We start from the raw sequence: 14,867 nt of genomic DNA on the forward strand, positions 1-14,867 counted from the left end.
GACTTCAAAATTATCATATCCTGATTAATTCATGAGATCAAAATGATAAGAAAATAAGTTCTATTTTGATGGATTGATCATCAGAAGCAGCAAAATGAAAATGAATTATTTGCATGATTCTTCCCTTTCGTCCATTCCCATCGACACTTTTAATTTAGGTACAGATAGTAAAACTGAGGTAAAAGTGATAGTAAAAAAAAAAAATCGCAATTAAGATAATGATTAAGAAACTATAATCATAATAGCAAATTGCAACAAATACTTCCTCCTTTTCCAGAATCCAGTACGGTCGAATCTGATCCATAGTTGCATCACCATTATACCATATTCAACAGATGTACTTTCAATAGTTACAGTAATTTCTTGAAAAATACCCATTAAAATAAACGATTATTCAAAAAAAAAAGGCTTTGTAAGTGAATAAGATTGATTTTGTCTCGGTAAGCTCTGGTTCAAGTCATCAATCACCGGAAAAATGAACCAAATATTGCGGTGATTGTGGCATAATGAAACGAATGAATGAATGAAGGAATGATGAGATTGAAGAAGAGAAAGATGCTGAGTGATCAGATCGAAGAAAGGATACATGGAAATGAGAGGTATCCATGGTAAGTGTCACATAACAAATGAATGAAGTCTAGGGTGATCACCTAAATCCTTCCCAAAATAAAATGTCATAAAATAATTTAAAGGTTAGCTATGGAATACTTTAGTTAAATGCACTAATAAGTGTTTGAAAAATTAATCGAAGTAACCGAATGATTGATAAATGTTCGAAATTTCATCGAACCCGATTCTGAGCAAGTTCAGAAGACATCTTACCATGAACGTCAAACAATATTGGAAAGGGAAAGGGATGAAGCAAATCCGGATCACTCAGATCAGAACCACCAAAATTGTTTGTAAATTGAATATGCTGTAAAATATGATAACCTTACTCAGCCTGAAATTAATCGTATGCAAACAAGAGAGAAGTATTGGGAATGCTATTAGAAAGAAAAATGATATTTTACTGGTATCAAGTGGTCTTAAAAAAAAAGATTTATATGTTAAATGTTATTTAAAAAAAAAATTTATATGTTAGATGTTATTTTTTTTTCTGTCTTCTTTCTTTCTTATGAAATAAGTTTATTAGTTACGGCAATAAATTAGTTGCTCTCATTAAAATAAATTGGTGATTTGGAACGATGTTTGTATGTTGTTGTTCATGTTGTAATTAAATGAGAAGGGAGGAAGGAAAGAAAGAAGGAAAGATGGCCTTGTCAACTTAAATTCTTCAGGTATCGCAATGTAATTGAGAATTTATTGCGGTCAAATGGAATGCATAATATCTAAGCTATATGTATCAAGTTTATTTACAAAATTCGAAGGTTAAATTATCATTGTTGAAATAATTTAATGGACGAACAAAATAATTTAAAAGCAGTTGATGCGATGATACTGTAATCTTGCATTAAATCTTCATCCATGCATATTTTTCCTTCGTATTGATATAGTACTAATTATGGAAGGAATAAACAAAAGAAAAAAACTTCTTCACATTAATGGCATACTTTTATTTTAGATTAAATGTTTGTCCACATGAAGAGATCGAAACAGTAACAGTACGTGAGCCATGTGTTCATGCTTATACGAAATATATCAGAAGTCGAAAACCAGGCTGTAATGGACAATTCCGGTCTTGTTCAGTTAGAGAACCAAAGTTCGTTTCCCATTTTTTTTTTCTTCAATATAAATGAATGTTTCCGGTAAGTGCACAATTCCACATAACATCCTTTTACTTTAACCAAGAATGATTATAGTTTGCAATTTCCTTAAATTTCAACATTTTTCGCTATAAATTGAAAAGAAAATTAATTTGATTGATGAGAACTGCATGCATGCAAAACTGCATGCATTTCATGCGCAAAGATGATAGTAATAGTAATAGTAGTTTATAGCATTTTTGATATTTTACGCACAAAGCAAGCAGTTGTACTACAAATCGAGAACGCATAAATCATTTTCCCCCGCGATATTCATTAACTTCCCTTTTCATTTCCCTCTTCCCCCATCCTCATTGCATCTCTTCTCTCTCTCCCATTCTTTCTCTCTCTCTCTCTCTCTCTCTCTCCCTAATTACTTTCTTCTTTCTCTTGTCAAATTTGTGCGTTATTTCATCCCCATTATAGAATTAAATTCATCATCCAATACCAATCTAATTATTAAAAATTCACCTCACTTTGAGCAGAGAGAGAGAGAGAGAGAGAGAGAAAGAGAGAGAGAGAAAAAATATTTCACATTAACTTTTTCTTTTCAAAATTCGTAGTAAAGAAGCTCTGGGATAAATAATTAAATCAAGGAATTATAATTTAAAATTTTTCAAAAATTTCACACTGCGAAATATTAACAAACGAATGAATCAAATAAAGTGATTTTGTCCGTTGACATCACAAATTTGTCACCGAGATATGGGATGATCGGGTAGAGTTTTACTTCCGATGAGTGAAACATTCAACTCCTCGTCGAAATTTTTCCAAGAAAGGAGAATGCAAATGAATGGGAAATGATAATTGTTATCCGTGATAGCATTCACTTTACTAGCATTCATTCTCTTGACAGGAATGAAAGTTAACAATGAGCAATATTCACGATATCTTCTGAGAGGTGCTTCACTGATTAATCACTTTGATACAATCTACAATGCAAGAAGTACAGGTGCCAAGACAGAAAATGACCTTTTCGCTAACCAATAATTAGAGTAATTAATTATATAGGCTTACTGAATTGATTCGATAGCTTTGTAGAGGAAAAAATGATGGGGTAAGGTTTCTAAGGGATCGATTCTTCCAAAATAAAAGACAAGTTTTTTCCAGAATTTCTCCAAAACAAATAAAATGAAAAGTTGATTATTCAGCATATTTTGTAGAATTTAAAAATTGGAGAAATGGGAGTGTACTCAAGTTAATAATGCCTAGAATTTGCATGTTTTAACTCTGAAAGACATATAAAGAAGTGATGGTTTATTCCGATTTTATCGCAATGTCTTGTCATATGTAGTGTGACATTTTGGAATACAAGTGTCGAGACAGAAAATGACCTTTTCGCTTGATTGTCCAGATCAGCAAATGGACTTCTCTGTATATCTCATTTTTCAAGAGCCATCAAAATAAGAAAGTCGATTTGATCGCTGAATTAATCAAATCTCAACTTTGACTTAAGCAAAAGATAGATATTGTTGAAGGACAGGTCAAATATGATTCAGGATAACTTACCGTTCTGATGATTTAGTGATAATTTAGAGAGAAAGAGAGAGAGAGAGAAGAAAAAAAACCATTTCAGGACAGTATACTACCGTACGTATAAAAATGTTACTCGTACAAGGAGGCATACAACAGCACAGTGTTGCGCTGGTTGGGTTCAGGTACCCGGTAAAGAAGGATGTCAACGAGGTAGTAGCCATCTTTTCTCTTCTACTAAACTTTCTAAAATTCATTTCTAGACGATTTCCTTCCAATGAAAGTTTCCGGAACCCTCTGTCGTTAAATGAAACTTTCCGGAATTGTCTCTGAATTCCGATAATTTCGAGAAAAGAAATTTGAAGTTAGGAGAAAACTACAAGTTTTATCGGATTTCATGTTAAATTTAAAAGCATATTGATGGATAAATGACGATCATTGATCAAGTGTCATTTTCCATCAATACTGTACAAACAATTGTGTCAAGTCATACAACTAAGATGTTACATTTTGCAATCGCTTAAAATGAGCAAAAAAAGAAACTTTAAATGAATTAGAATAAAATTTAATTTTTCCTATGCAGCAAGTTGTTCACCAGAGTTATGCCATAACGGTGGTACCTGTCAACCGTCAACATCAGATAAAAGTGAAGAAATTTGTCGCTGCTTGCCTGGATTTCAAGGTGCTCGATGCCAATATGGTAAGTCATAATTCATTTGTATATTTTGAAAATTACTATACGATAGTTCTGGTACTTATCATTTGACAAAAATAAGTCTGCATTTGAAATTTAGGTGCTGATCGAGATTTTTAAACTGATATATGTACTCTGGGACACTGTAATAACAAATATTTATCAATTTGACCGCTAAGTTTGCTTAAAATACATGAATAGTGACAAGCTTATGACTCAAAAGTACCTAACTATACCTAGTTTTTCCAACGCTTCCGAACTGTACCTGTAATTATTAATGGTACATTTAATTGATATTTAGATGTAAACGAATGCTTGGTGGATAATGGTGGATGTCCACATGATTGCGTCAACACCATCGGCACATTCTACTGCCGTTGTTTTGCTGGATATCAGTTAGATAATGATCATCAAAAATGCATTGGTATTTCCATCCTTTCTTTTTTTTTTTTTATTCAAATCAGCAAAGATCAATCCATCTGGGATTTTCATAGTATGGAACAGAAGAGAGATTCAGATGCAATTTGTTACAGTAACTTCAGACATACTTCCCATACTTTGATATTCGCATTTTGAATGATTCTTCCATTCAGGTCACTCAAATATCCATTGAAATCCAATTGTTTCAGATGTTGATGAATGCCAAATTGAAAACGGCGGTTGCGAATTTCGGTGCCTGAATACGGAAGGCGGATATCGTTGTGAATGTCCACCAAGAATGCAATTACATTCAAATGGTCGTCGATGTGTCCGTAAGAATTTCACGTTATTTGAATTTAAATGAATAATTTAAGTAGTTTTGCTGAAAAAAATTCACCAGCCTAACATTAATAAAACTCTGGTCATTGATAAAGGGTGAGTTCAACGATAGATAAATATTTACAGATCTCTCTACTCCTCGAAACTGATAGTGTGAATGTAATTGGTATTTGTTCATCACTAATTACAAAATGTTTCTATTTCCAGTTTTTGAGAAACATCTTTTTTCTCTCTCTCTCTCTCTTTTAGTTATATGAGAACTTTTTTGGTAAAGAATTTCCTGAAAAAGTATCCCAGAAAGATTATTTATTGAGGGTAATTACATAAATTGAAGATAAGAAGTGTAAGAGAGGAAAAGGAATGAAGGGAGGAAATTGATAAGAGAAAGGGAGAGAGAGGGAGGGAGAGAGAGAGATGGAAACAAAGAAGTGATTTGTCGTCACTGTAAATGGAATCATTCAAAATGACCAGGCGGATATGAATAGGGAATGATAACAATAAATTGCGATTATTAATAAACGGAACACCTGGCGAAAAACATTAAAGCAAAAGACAAAGGGAAGATAATGATATGACGTGAACAGAGATTACGTGAGGGAGATTGAGGCCGAGCGAAGTGATACTAATTTTCGTTATCATTTATCAAGATGCATAAATAGGAGCAAAAAATAATCATCTGGCCATTAGAAGAAGTGATGATTGAAATTGATCGATCATATTTTAATAACCAATTAAGCTTGGACAAGAATTAACTGATAACATCACTGATTAGCATTTATGCAAATTCTTCCATCTCTTTATCTTGGCATCTGTCATCATTTCGTTTGCTACTTCAAAGCATTTCTTTCCGTTTCATCGACCGTCTCCTTTCCTTCCATTAATAATTACTTCTATTTGTTTACACTTGTTCTGCTGAATGCTTGAATGCATGCATGCATGCATATTTGAACTGCATTTACAACCTGATACAGCTAATACTTCTTCCTTCAGCATAAAGTAGAAGTTGCCTCAGATAGATGATTGTAGGAGGAAATTATTCAATTAAATGTTACCGTAATATTCATGAAATTGTTAAAATTGAATGAAACAAAAAAAGTACAACCTGTTTTTAACCATCATCAGGTCGAAACATCTGTGCAACAGACAATGGCGGATGTGAACAGATCTGTGAAGAAAGGCATGGACGATTTCATCGATGCAAATGTCGCCAAGGGTTCAAACTCGCTGCCGACAAACGGCGATGTCATCGTAAGTAATTAGTGCCGTCAAAACATGAATTAAGTTGAAAGATTTTTCCACGAAATCGAATATGAAGCTCATTATTGTCGGAATATGATAGCATATGATAGAGCAGCTTCTTGAAGAGATATGATCGTTTATTTGCTTAAGGATTTTGGAGACAAACGTACCCTTGGATAGCTTGAAGTTGGAAAATCCATTATGAACTATTTTAATAGACAATTTAAAAGGAAAATAATTTCATTGGAAGGAATTTCTTTTAATTACTAAATTTAGCATTTCATAAAACTTTGCAGGAATTTTTTTGCCAGCAAAAAGTCAATTGAAATTTGACAACTCGTTTAGAAACCCATTAAAATTATCAATCGGATGAATAATTCCAAGTTCATAATTTACAAGTGTAATTAATTAACTTTTTCTTTTGCTGGAACTTATAAAGTTAAAGATTTCCTGAACGATTGAATGGAAGAAAGATTGAAGAGGAAGGAAATGGACGGAAACCCCTTTTGAATAATTTAATATGACTAAGCCCAAGTCTACCACTGTCTATTGTTCAGCCTGAAGACAATTGTCCATTGTTGATGCTGCTGTCCCCTCTTTAAATATCCTACTCGATGGATGACAAACAATATTACGAAGGGAAAATTGAGTTTCAAATGAAAATCGTATTTTTTTTTCCATCAAATAACTTTTGAAAATGGTAGAACAATTTTGGCAAAAAAGAATAAAACACTTGCTCTTATCTAGAAGAATCGAACGATGGCATTCCGAACTTTCGTCTGGAATTTTTGGAGATATGCCATCGAGGGGGACGATTTATAGTATTGGTCATTCCGGTATTCCTGCTTCATATCTTTTTCCATTACCAATTCCTTTTTCCGGTTGTATCCCGCAAATATGCTTCAATTATTGCATTCTATCTGAGAAATCAGGTGCTGAAACTGTGAAAAATCTGCTAGCCTGCAAATGTTAATCCATTCATCAACATCATTCCAGAAATCCTATAATTTCTCATGAAGTTGATTGCAACAATGAAAACATTATGATTCTAGGTGGATTCCACTGCTCACTTTGATAATCAGTTTTTCAGCGATTGATCCATGTGCGGTAAATCGTGGTGGTTGCGAGCAGCACTGCGTGAATGATAACGGAAGAGCCGTATGCCAATGCTATCATGGTTTCACGATTGGACCGGATCAGAAATCATGCATTGGTCTGTTAGATATTTGAAAATAAATAAAAACCTTGGACATTTAAATTTGTAAACTGTTAGCATACGTTGTGGCAGCATACCATGAAAAGGTCATTAATGATTTGAATGAAATATCGATTGATTTTTTAGATCTTTTCTAAATCAATTTCTTTTCAGCAATTCACTGTTGATATGATCATTATCATGTGGAAGTTTAAAATTTTGAAATTAATATGAAAGTGGAATAAGATTTTTTTTTTTTGCAGATATTGATGAATGCGCAACAACAAAGGATTCAGAATGTGAGCATGAATGTATTAATGTCTATGGAACATACAGGTATTGTAAACTTGATTTCCTATCCTGAAATGTAATAAGTGATAAAGGAGGAATACAGATTATCTACTGTATCATTTACTATGGAAGAGGAAGGAATGAATTCTTATTTTTATGAAAGTTGTTGCTGTATTTCTGGTAAAAAATGATAGAACTGTGCAAAATAGAGGATTTGAGAAGAATATCAAAAGTTACCGTTAAATTGAACATGTAGGAATCATAGCAACTATTCCCTCGTTCTACATTAGGCTTCTAGTACAAATTATGGTATTTCGGAATCTCGTCTGAAGCAAAACAAGCATCATTTATTTCTTCTTATTTGTCTCTCAGAAATTCATCTTAATGATTATTAGGTACTGAAAGTTAGATTTCGAGACATGGCAATACCAAACTTTGGTTCAAAATTTCTGATGCAAATGACCTATTTTATAATAATTATAAAATGAGATTAGTCAACAGTGGATATTAAATTAAAATCTGGCAAAATTACTGTAAATTCGTTGAAGATGTCGTTGTCGCCCTGGATATCAACTACTATCAGATGGACGCCAATGTAAGCCAATAATTGATCCGTGTCAGGTTAGTCTTTATAGCCCATACTGTATATTTAAAAAAAAATGATTGATATGAGAAATGAATCGATTCTTCATGCGAATTCATGAAATACCATGAACTGAAGTTGTAGAATAGAAATGGAGATTGTGAGCAGATATGCGAAAGTAATGAAGATGGCAGCCTGAAATGCTCTTGTAGAGCTGGTTATCAACTTATCGACGATGATAGATCTTGCTCTGGTAAACTTCCCTGATCTTCATCCATATCAGTGATCATTCCAGCTTCTGATAATAGTTTCTTTTTTTTCAGTAGAGTAATTTCTCAAGCAAATTATTTTCTGATCATTCAAGAAACATTTTTATTTTATTGCAAGTCATGATTTTAATTATGAATCCATTCAGACATTGACGAATGCATGGAGGACAATGGTGGCTGCAAACAGCTTTGCATTAACCTGCCCGGAAGCTATCACTGTTCCTGCAGAACTGGTTTTTTACTCATTTACGATGGCAAAACTTGCGAAGGTTACTCCTATAACACAATACAGTACCTGAATAAGTATACCATAAGCACATATTTAACTAATCATTGTTGATTCTCTTACATACCTTTGCAGATATTAATGAATGTATCGCAAATAATGCTGGTTGCGAGCATCACTGTATCAATGAAGAGGGTGGATATGCATGTACATGTGAAGTTGGCTATAACTTAGCATCTGACAACCATTCCTGTCACGGTTCGGTGCTTTTCCATTCAGATTTAGGTGACTAGAAATACTGTAATGCAGGAATTCCATCGAACCGATGATAACTCTCAAGTTGTATGATAAGTCAAATGAAGCAGTAGAAGTTAAAGTATATTCATCACCTGTACCGCTTTCCATCTTCTGTTTACTAAAAACAATAAACAAAAAGACAGCCGAAGGTTTCACAAAAACAAAAAAAAGAAAATAAAAGCTATTAACGATGAAGAAAGGATAGTACATAACTTTTAATAACTCTTATCAATCACTGATAAGTATCCACTCAGAGAGCTTTATCTAATTTCCTGCATGCATTTTTATACCTTTTTATTGCATTAAACTATTGGAATCTAATAATAGAATGATATTGTGATTGTTATTTAGATATTAACGAATGCTTAACAAACAACGGTGAATGCAGTCAATTATGCAAGAATGAGGATGGTACTTATCATTGCGAGTGCTTCCGTGGTTTCAGTCTTGCGAATGATGCCAAAACGTGTATTGGTAATATTTTCCGTTTGATATATCTTTGCATTTATTACGTTAACTTACGTGACACAGTCACAAAGTCACAAATGTTAACTTGTGGTTTGGAATTTAAATCAGTGCATTTAGGATTTGAACTCATTTCAGCTTCACTTCTGTCAAATTTGCTGTTTGTACATTTGACGACTGATTCTTCTCCCCGACGTATGCGTACTTAAGTGTAACTTTGCAGTATTCGTAATGCTGTCAACTTTAATATTTGTGGTGATTGTGTTTGTATCCATGATTACCTTATTCCTTTAATTACAAAGTATAAATTTAAAAGTAAAATAGCATCAAGTGATGCTAACATTCGTTTCTTTTATATGCGTAATATACGCATCCCATGCTTTAGTCATTGACTAACTTATGTGACACTGACTTGCGTGACACTGATTTACGTGCTATTTAGTTGAAAAAAGAAAAAGATTCCCTTCACAAATATTCTCTAATTAGCCTAATGATTCGCATCTTATTTTTTATTCAAGTTCTCTTATTTATAAGAAAATTATCTAAAATTGTTAGCATGCTTGTTAAATGCATGTTTGTCGTGTGGTCTCCAATTTCAGAAAATGCAGGAAGGATAGCATCATTAACTGATCATGATATAATTGAACATGAATTACAACAAGAACACTTCGAGGTTTTAACACAAGAAGCAAACATACCTCACGATCTTCCCAAACTGTCACATTTTGGTACCATTCGTATGCTGCACAGTCTACCTACTGGTCAATAATTTCTTATTTTCTATACTCCTTCTTACTTTTTCTTTTTTTTTTATTCCAGTTTAGTTTCATTTATTTAAAAATATGCATATTCATCTGATCGTTGAAAAATGGTTCAATGATTCTGTAACTTGTATATTCTGAACAGGAATGCATTACCTATTTGTGATTCGTTATGTGTGATGTAATTTAGCATATCGTTAAGTTCTATCCATTTTCATGCAACTTTTCATATTACATGACTTATACTCATCAATAATAGCCAAAGATTGGGCCATAAAATGGGATACAAATGTTTATTCTTTTTACAGCTATGCAATATTAGTAGTAGTTGTTATCTTTGTAATCATAATGTTTGCGTCATCGTTGTTGTATCGTTTTAGTCCAATATAAATCATTAGTTGATTTTTGTTAATTGAAAAGATTGCTAAATATGGCTTTTTTTTTCACTTACAGCTTGCGAATATGGGCGCTTTGGTGCAGAATGCCGTTACAGATGTGCTGATTGTAAAAATGGAGGTTGGTTCAATTGTGCTATGTGGAATAGTTAAAGCTAACCTGGGATGTTATGTAAAATTAACGCTTTTTTATATTTTCCATCGATTTATTTCATTTTTGTAATCTTTCAAATATATCTTATAAATTTTTACTTCTTTAAGACTTCATTCATTTACATTTTTTATAGGAAAATGTCGTCGTAATAAAAGCGGTTGTGAGTGTGCTTCCGGATACACAGGTATAGTATGCGAGGATCGATGTCCTGAAGGTACTTGGGGATTAGGTTGTAAAAAGGCATGCGAATGTAATGGACAAATTTGCAATCATATTACCGGTGAATGCGATTGTCCGGATGGTGCGGAATGTGAGGATAGTTGTCCGGCTGGTCAGTCATTACAGTTCCCTGTTTTTTTAACACAACAATAATCTCTCTAGAAACTTAAAATTTGGCTTTTGAATATTACAAGACAAGGAAAAATGTTACACACTTAACGTTTCTTTATTTTCAAGAGAGACTTAAAGATTAATTAATTATACATTATTCACTATTTGGTGCCTTATCACTTATTTGAACTTTCATCTAATCAGCAACAAAATCATAGGCTTTTATGGACCTTCGTGCAACTTACCATGTCAGATGACCTGTAGCAGTGGACGATGCGATAGGAAATATGGGTATTGCTCTTGTCCAGCTGGTTATTACGGTGAAAAATGTGATCAGATTTGCCCGCGATTCAACTATGGTCGTAACTGTCGTCATGTTTGCAACTGCGAGATAGAATACTCAGAAGGTTGTGACCCAAAGGTATGCTATTACACTTTGAATTTAATATGACCCTTTCCCATTGTATCTGCTGACCAAAAAGGAATACAAAGATGTATGAACGTCAGATAATTACCGGAAGCAATCAGGAAATTGATCCGAATAATGGAAATTTGATTTATAGACTGGAAAATGCATTTGTAAAAGTGGTTTCTACGGTCCATTCTGTAAACGACGTTGTCCAGTCGGTTTCTATGGACAGTCCTGTACCAAAAAATGTTGGTGCGCTGAAAATCAAGAGTGTGATTCAATTAGCGGAGATTGTATCAAGAAATGTCGTCCAGGATACACCGGTGACCAATGCCAGATCCGTGAGTTTATAAGTTCAAGATAGCTGTCACTCATTCATGATTCTGCTCCTTGGTATGTTGATTGATTCTGCACTGGTCCAACAGATGTTGTCTCTCGAGATTTTTAAAATTTTACTTTTTCAAGTTTCATAGTCTTTTTTTGGTAAAATCAAAATTTTATATTTTGTTCCCATACTGTATGCAACTGTATACCATTTAAAGCGTCCGTCACATCCATTCCGAGTGTACACTGCATGAAGCGAACACGAACAACGTGCAACATGCATGCAACAGATTCTAATCTTCCCTTTTTTTAATCTTCCATTTCAGCCTGTCCTGCCGGTATGTACGGATATAACTGTACCCAGAAATGTGCATGCGAAGCAGGTGCATCTCAGGTGTGCCATCATGTCACTGGAACTTGTACATGCCGACCTGGTTACTACGGGGTATTATGTGAAAAGAGTGAGCTGTTCGATTTTCACTTTCGTTCCTATTTCTTTTTTTTAGAATTTCTCAAGCATGTAAGAGAATGCATGCAGAAAGCATGCTAATGTTTGATTGCATACAAAAAAAAAACAGTGAGTTAAATAGTGCTTGCAAACATGAGCATAGTAGATCCATCCGACCAGAGCAGCAATATTCTTCCACTGCATGTCACTCTTTTGATTATGATTAACGAAAAGTCACTCAAGTGAACTACTGTAGGTGGTTTAATTAGTTATCATTATCAGTGATTTTATCATTAGCCGAATTATATTAGCAATCATTTCATAGCAGTTTATTGTAAATTATTTCCAGCTATGAAGATTAATCTATTACTTAATTGTGAAATGAGCAAAAATGCATTAAGCCATTTCATTTCAGTGTGTCCTACGGGCCTATACGGTCCCAATTGTCAACATGAATGTTCATGTAAAAATAACGGTACCTGTAATAGTAAGGATGGCTCATGTATTTGTCCACCAGGATATTATGGTGCTGCTTGTAGTGAAGGTAATCATTTTATTCCTCATTACCATCTCAGGTTATATGTGTATGCCGGAAGATAAACTAATCAATAATACTTCAAGCGAGATTTCTTTAATACCAAATTATCTTATATCGGTTTTACTTATTAGTAGCAAAGAAAAGACGCAACGGGAAAAGATCAATAAGTGAAATTAAAATTATTTTCGAAAATCACTACACATTATAACTGACTATTCTAGAATTTTCAAAGCAACAGGTGAGATGATAAAGTGTTGTGAAGTTAAATAAGTTAGCGTAATTGTCATTTATGATTTGATTATTGATAAGCAGCTTTAAACTTTGGTATTCCTTCTTTTGAGATTAGCGATGCTAAAATTAGATAGAAATAGAAATTTGAAGCTTGATACGGACTTGTTGCTTATTTGATGTGCTACATAAGAATAGAATGTCTGTTGACTGGTGGTGAAGTAGTTTTGCTATTCGTTTAAAATTCAGATATGATCATAGCAATCAATCATTGATATTGCAAGCTTCAAAATTGAATTCAATCCCAATTTTGCTATGCAAATTGAAATTGTAGTTTGTCCAAGCCACCGTTTTGGATTAAACTGCATGCAGCGTTGTGACTGTCATAATGGCGCGGATTGCGATCCTTCAAATGGTTCATGCAAATGTTTGACCGGTTGGAGTGGTCAAAAATGCGACATACCATGCCCGGAAGGATATTTTGGCATCAATTGCAGCGAGCGATGTAATTGTGACCAAGGAGTGCAATGTGACCCAATTGACGGAGAATGTACATGTCCAACGGGACATCACGGGAAGAACTGTGAGCTGCGTAAGTTGTTCAGTGCTATATTTCCCTTCATTTTCATTTTGGGCAATTGAGTTAATTCTCCTTAGCAAAATTTCTATGGAAAAGTTTGAATGAGACAAAGAATGTCGAAATAGCCAATGGTCTTTCTTATACAACGATGTATGTAATGACCTCTTCAACCGGTAGTGCTTTTTATTTCGGGGATAAATTCTGAAACTACTGTGAATAGGTTGAATATCAACTTCTTCTCTCTTGTGTCTTCAGCGTTTCCCCACGTTCAGTTGTCAATGCTACACTTACGACCTGACCAATGGTGATTACAGGTGCAAGTCTACGGTGCTCAACTGATATGCTGATATTTTAGGATGTGAGGAAGGTTATTTTGGTGACCGTTGTAAAGGTATCTGTATTTGTCGAAATAACGCTACATGCGATCCGACCAATGGTGCTTGCAATTGCAAGCCTGGCTGGCGTGGTCAGCACTGTGATCGACCATGTCCTGATGGACGATACGGTGACGGTTGTAAAAAGGTCTGCGATTGCTCTTCATTTGGTTAGTATCGTCATCATTGCTTGTCATTTTATTTTTCATTTTCTTTTTTTATTTCCTTTTTTGTCAAGAAGTTTCATCTGATAACTGAACATTGATCTTCAGATGACACCGAAATGGCACTGTTTGTCTTGAAATGCCATCCTGTGACCGGAGAATGCCTTTGTAAAGAAGGTTGGACTGGTTCCAATTGTCGAACACCCTGTCCATCAAACAGGTAATTTATGAGAAACCGGCGATAGTATCATAATTAATATTATATTTGCAATTATTTTATGCTAAAAAAACTTAAAATTTGGTTGACAGAATTTCGATTATTCATTCAATTTGTCCTCTTCAAATTTCTTTTGTCAAAGGCGATGAACTTGTTATAGGGTTTCTGGCAGGTTATTCAAGAAAAAAGAAAATTTTAACCTGAAATTGTAACTTTAGACATTAAAGGAATCTCGAATGCCTTATATCTTTTATCGTGCATCTGTGAAATTCATGTATTTCTAGCTGGGGTATTGGTTGTAAAGAAGAATGCCAGTGCATGAACGGTGGAATATGTGATCGATTTACCGGGAATTGTGATTGTCCAGCAGGATTTATGGGACCACATTGCGAAGAAGGTGAATCGTTCATTTCGCTTAAAGCACATAATGCTTATGCAAATCAAATCAAAATATCCTTTCTCATAATTATTATTGTCCAAAGATTAAAAAGTTCTGTTTTGTTAACAGAATGTCCGCCCGACCATTATGGACCCAACTGTAATAGCCATTGTCTTTGTATGCACAATGGCACTTGCGATCCTAAGAATGGTACCTGTAAATGTGTAATTGGATGGACAGGACCTGCATGTGAATTCAGTAAGTTTTCTGCCCAGATATCATTCAATTTTAACAAAAAGCTGGAATTTATAATCTCTAAACCAGTCTTCA

The 14,867-nt window shown here is 34.1% G+C and overlaps 1 protein-coding gene across 1 annotated transcript in view; it reads left to right on the forward strand.

Moving 5' to 3' along the window:
* Positions 1-1,544: 1,544 nt before the first annotated feature.
* Positions 1,545-14,867, forward strand: part of LOAG_18073 (hypothetical protein) — a gene marked incomplete at both ends in the record, with an annotated part of 17,505 nt that continues 4,182 nt past the window's right edge. The window contains 25 exons of the mRNA XM_020450743.1: positions 1,545-1,702; positions 3,322-3,431; positions 3,802-3,918; positions 4,214-4,336; positions 4,542-4,664; positions 5,794-5,919; positions 7,001-7,123; positions 7,369-7,441; positions 7,945-8,017; positions 8,124-8,232; positions 8,395-8,517; positions 8,610-8,732; positions 9,123-9,245; positions 9,836-9,997; positions 10,451-10,513; positions 10,680-10,877; positions 11,095-11,297; positions 11,440-11,626; positions 11,936-12,070; positions 12,473-12,601; positions 13,158-13,415; positions 13,759-13,947; positions 14,050-14,161; positions 14,443-14,555; positions 14,667-14,795. Coding sequence (XP_020305543.1) covers positions 1,545-1,702; positions 3,322-3,431; positions 3,802-3,918; positions 4,214-4,336; positions 4,542-4,664; positions 5,794-5,919; positions 7,001-7,123; positions 7,369-7,441; positions 7,945-8,017; positions 8,124-8,232; positions 8,395-8,517; positions 8,610-8,732; positions 9,123-9,245; positions 9,836-9,997; positions 10,451-10,513; positions 10,680-10,877; positions 11,095-11,297; positions 11,440-11,626; positions 11,936-12,070; positions 12,473-12,601; positions 13,158-13,415; positions 13,759-13,947; positions 14,050-14,161; positions 14,443-14,555; positions 14,667-14,795 — 3,382 coding nt within the window. The remainder of the gene's footprint in view (positions 1,703-3,321; positions 3,432-3,801; positions 3,919-4,213; positions 4,337-4,541; positions 4,665-5,793; positions 5,920-7,000; positions 7,124-7,368; positions 7,442-7,944; positions 8,018-8,123; positions 8,233-8,394; positions 8,518-8,609; positions 8,733-9,122; positions 9,246-9,835; positions 9,998-10,450; positions 10,514-10,679; positions 10,878-11,094; positions 11,298-11,439; positions 11,627-11,935; positions 12,071-12,472; positions 12,602-13,157; positions 13,416-13,758; positions 13,948-14,049; positions 14,162-14,442; positions 14,556-14,666; positions 14,796-14,867) is intronic.

Source organism: Loa loa (assembly GCF_000183805.2).
Source record: "Loa loa unplaced genomic scaffold supercont3.188, whole genome shotgun sequence".
Lineage (NCBI taxonomy): Eukaryota > Metazoa > Nematoda > Chromadorea > Rhabditida > Onchocercidae > Loa > Loa loa.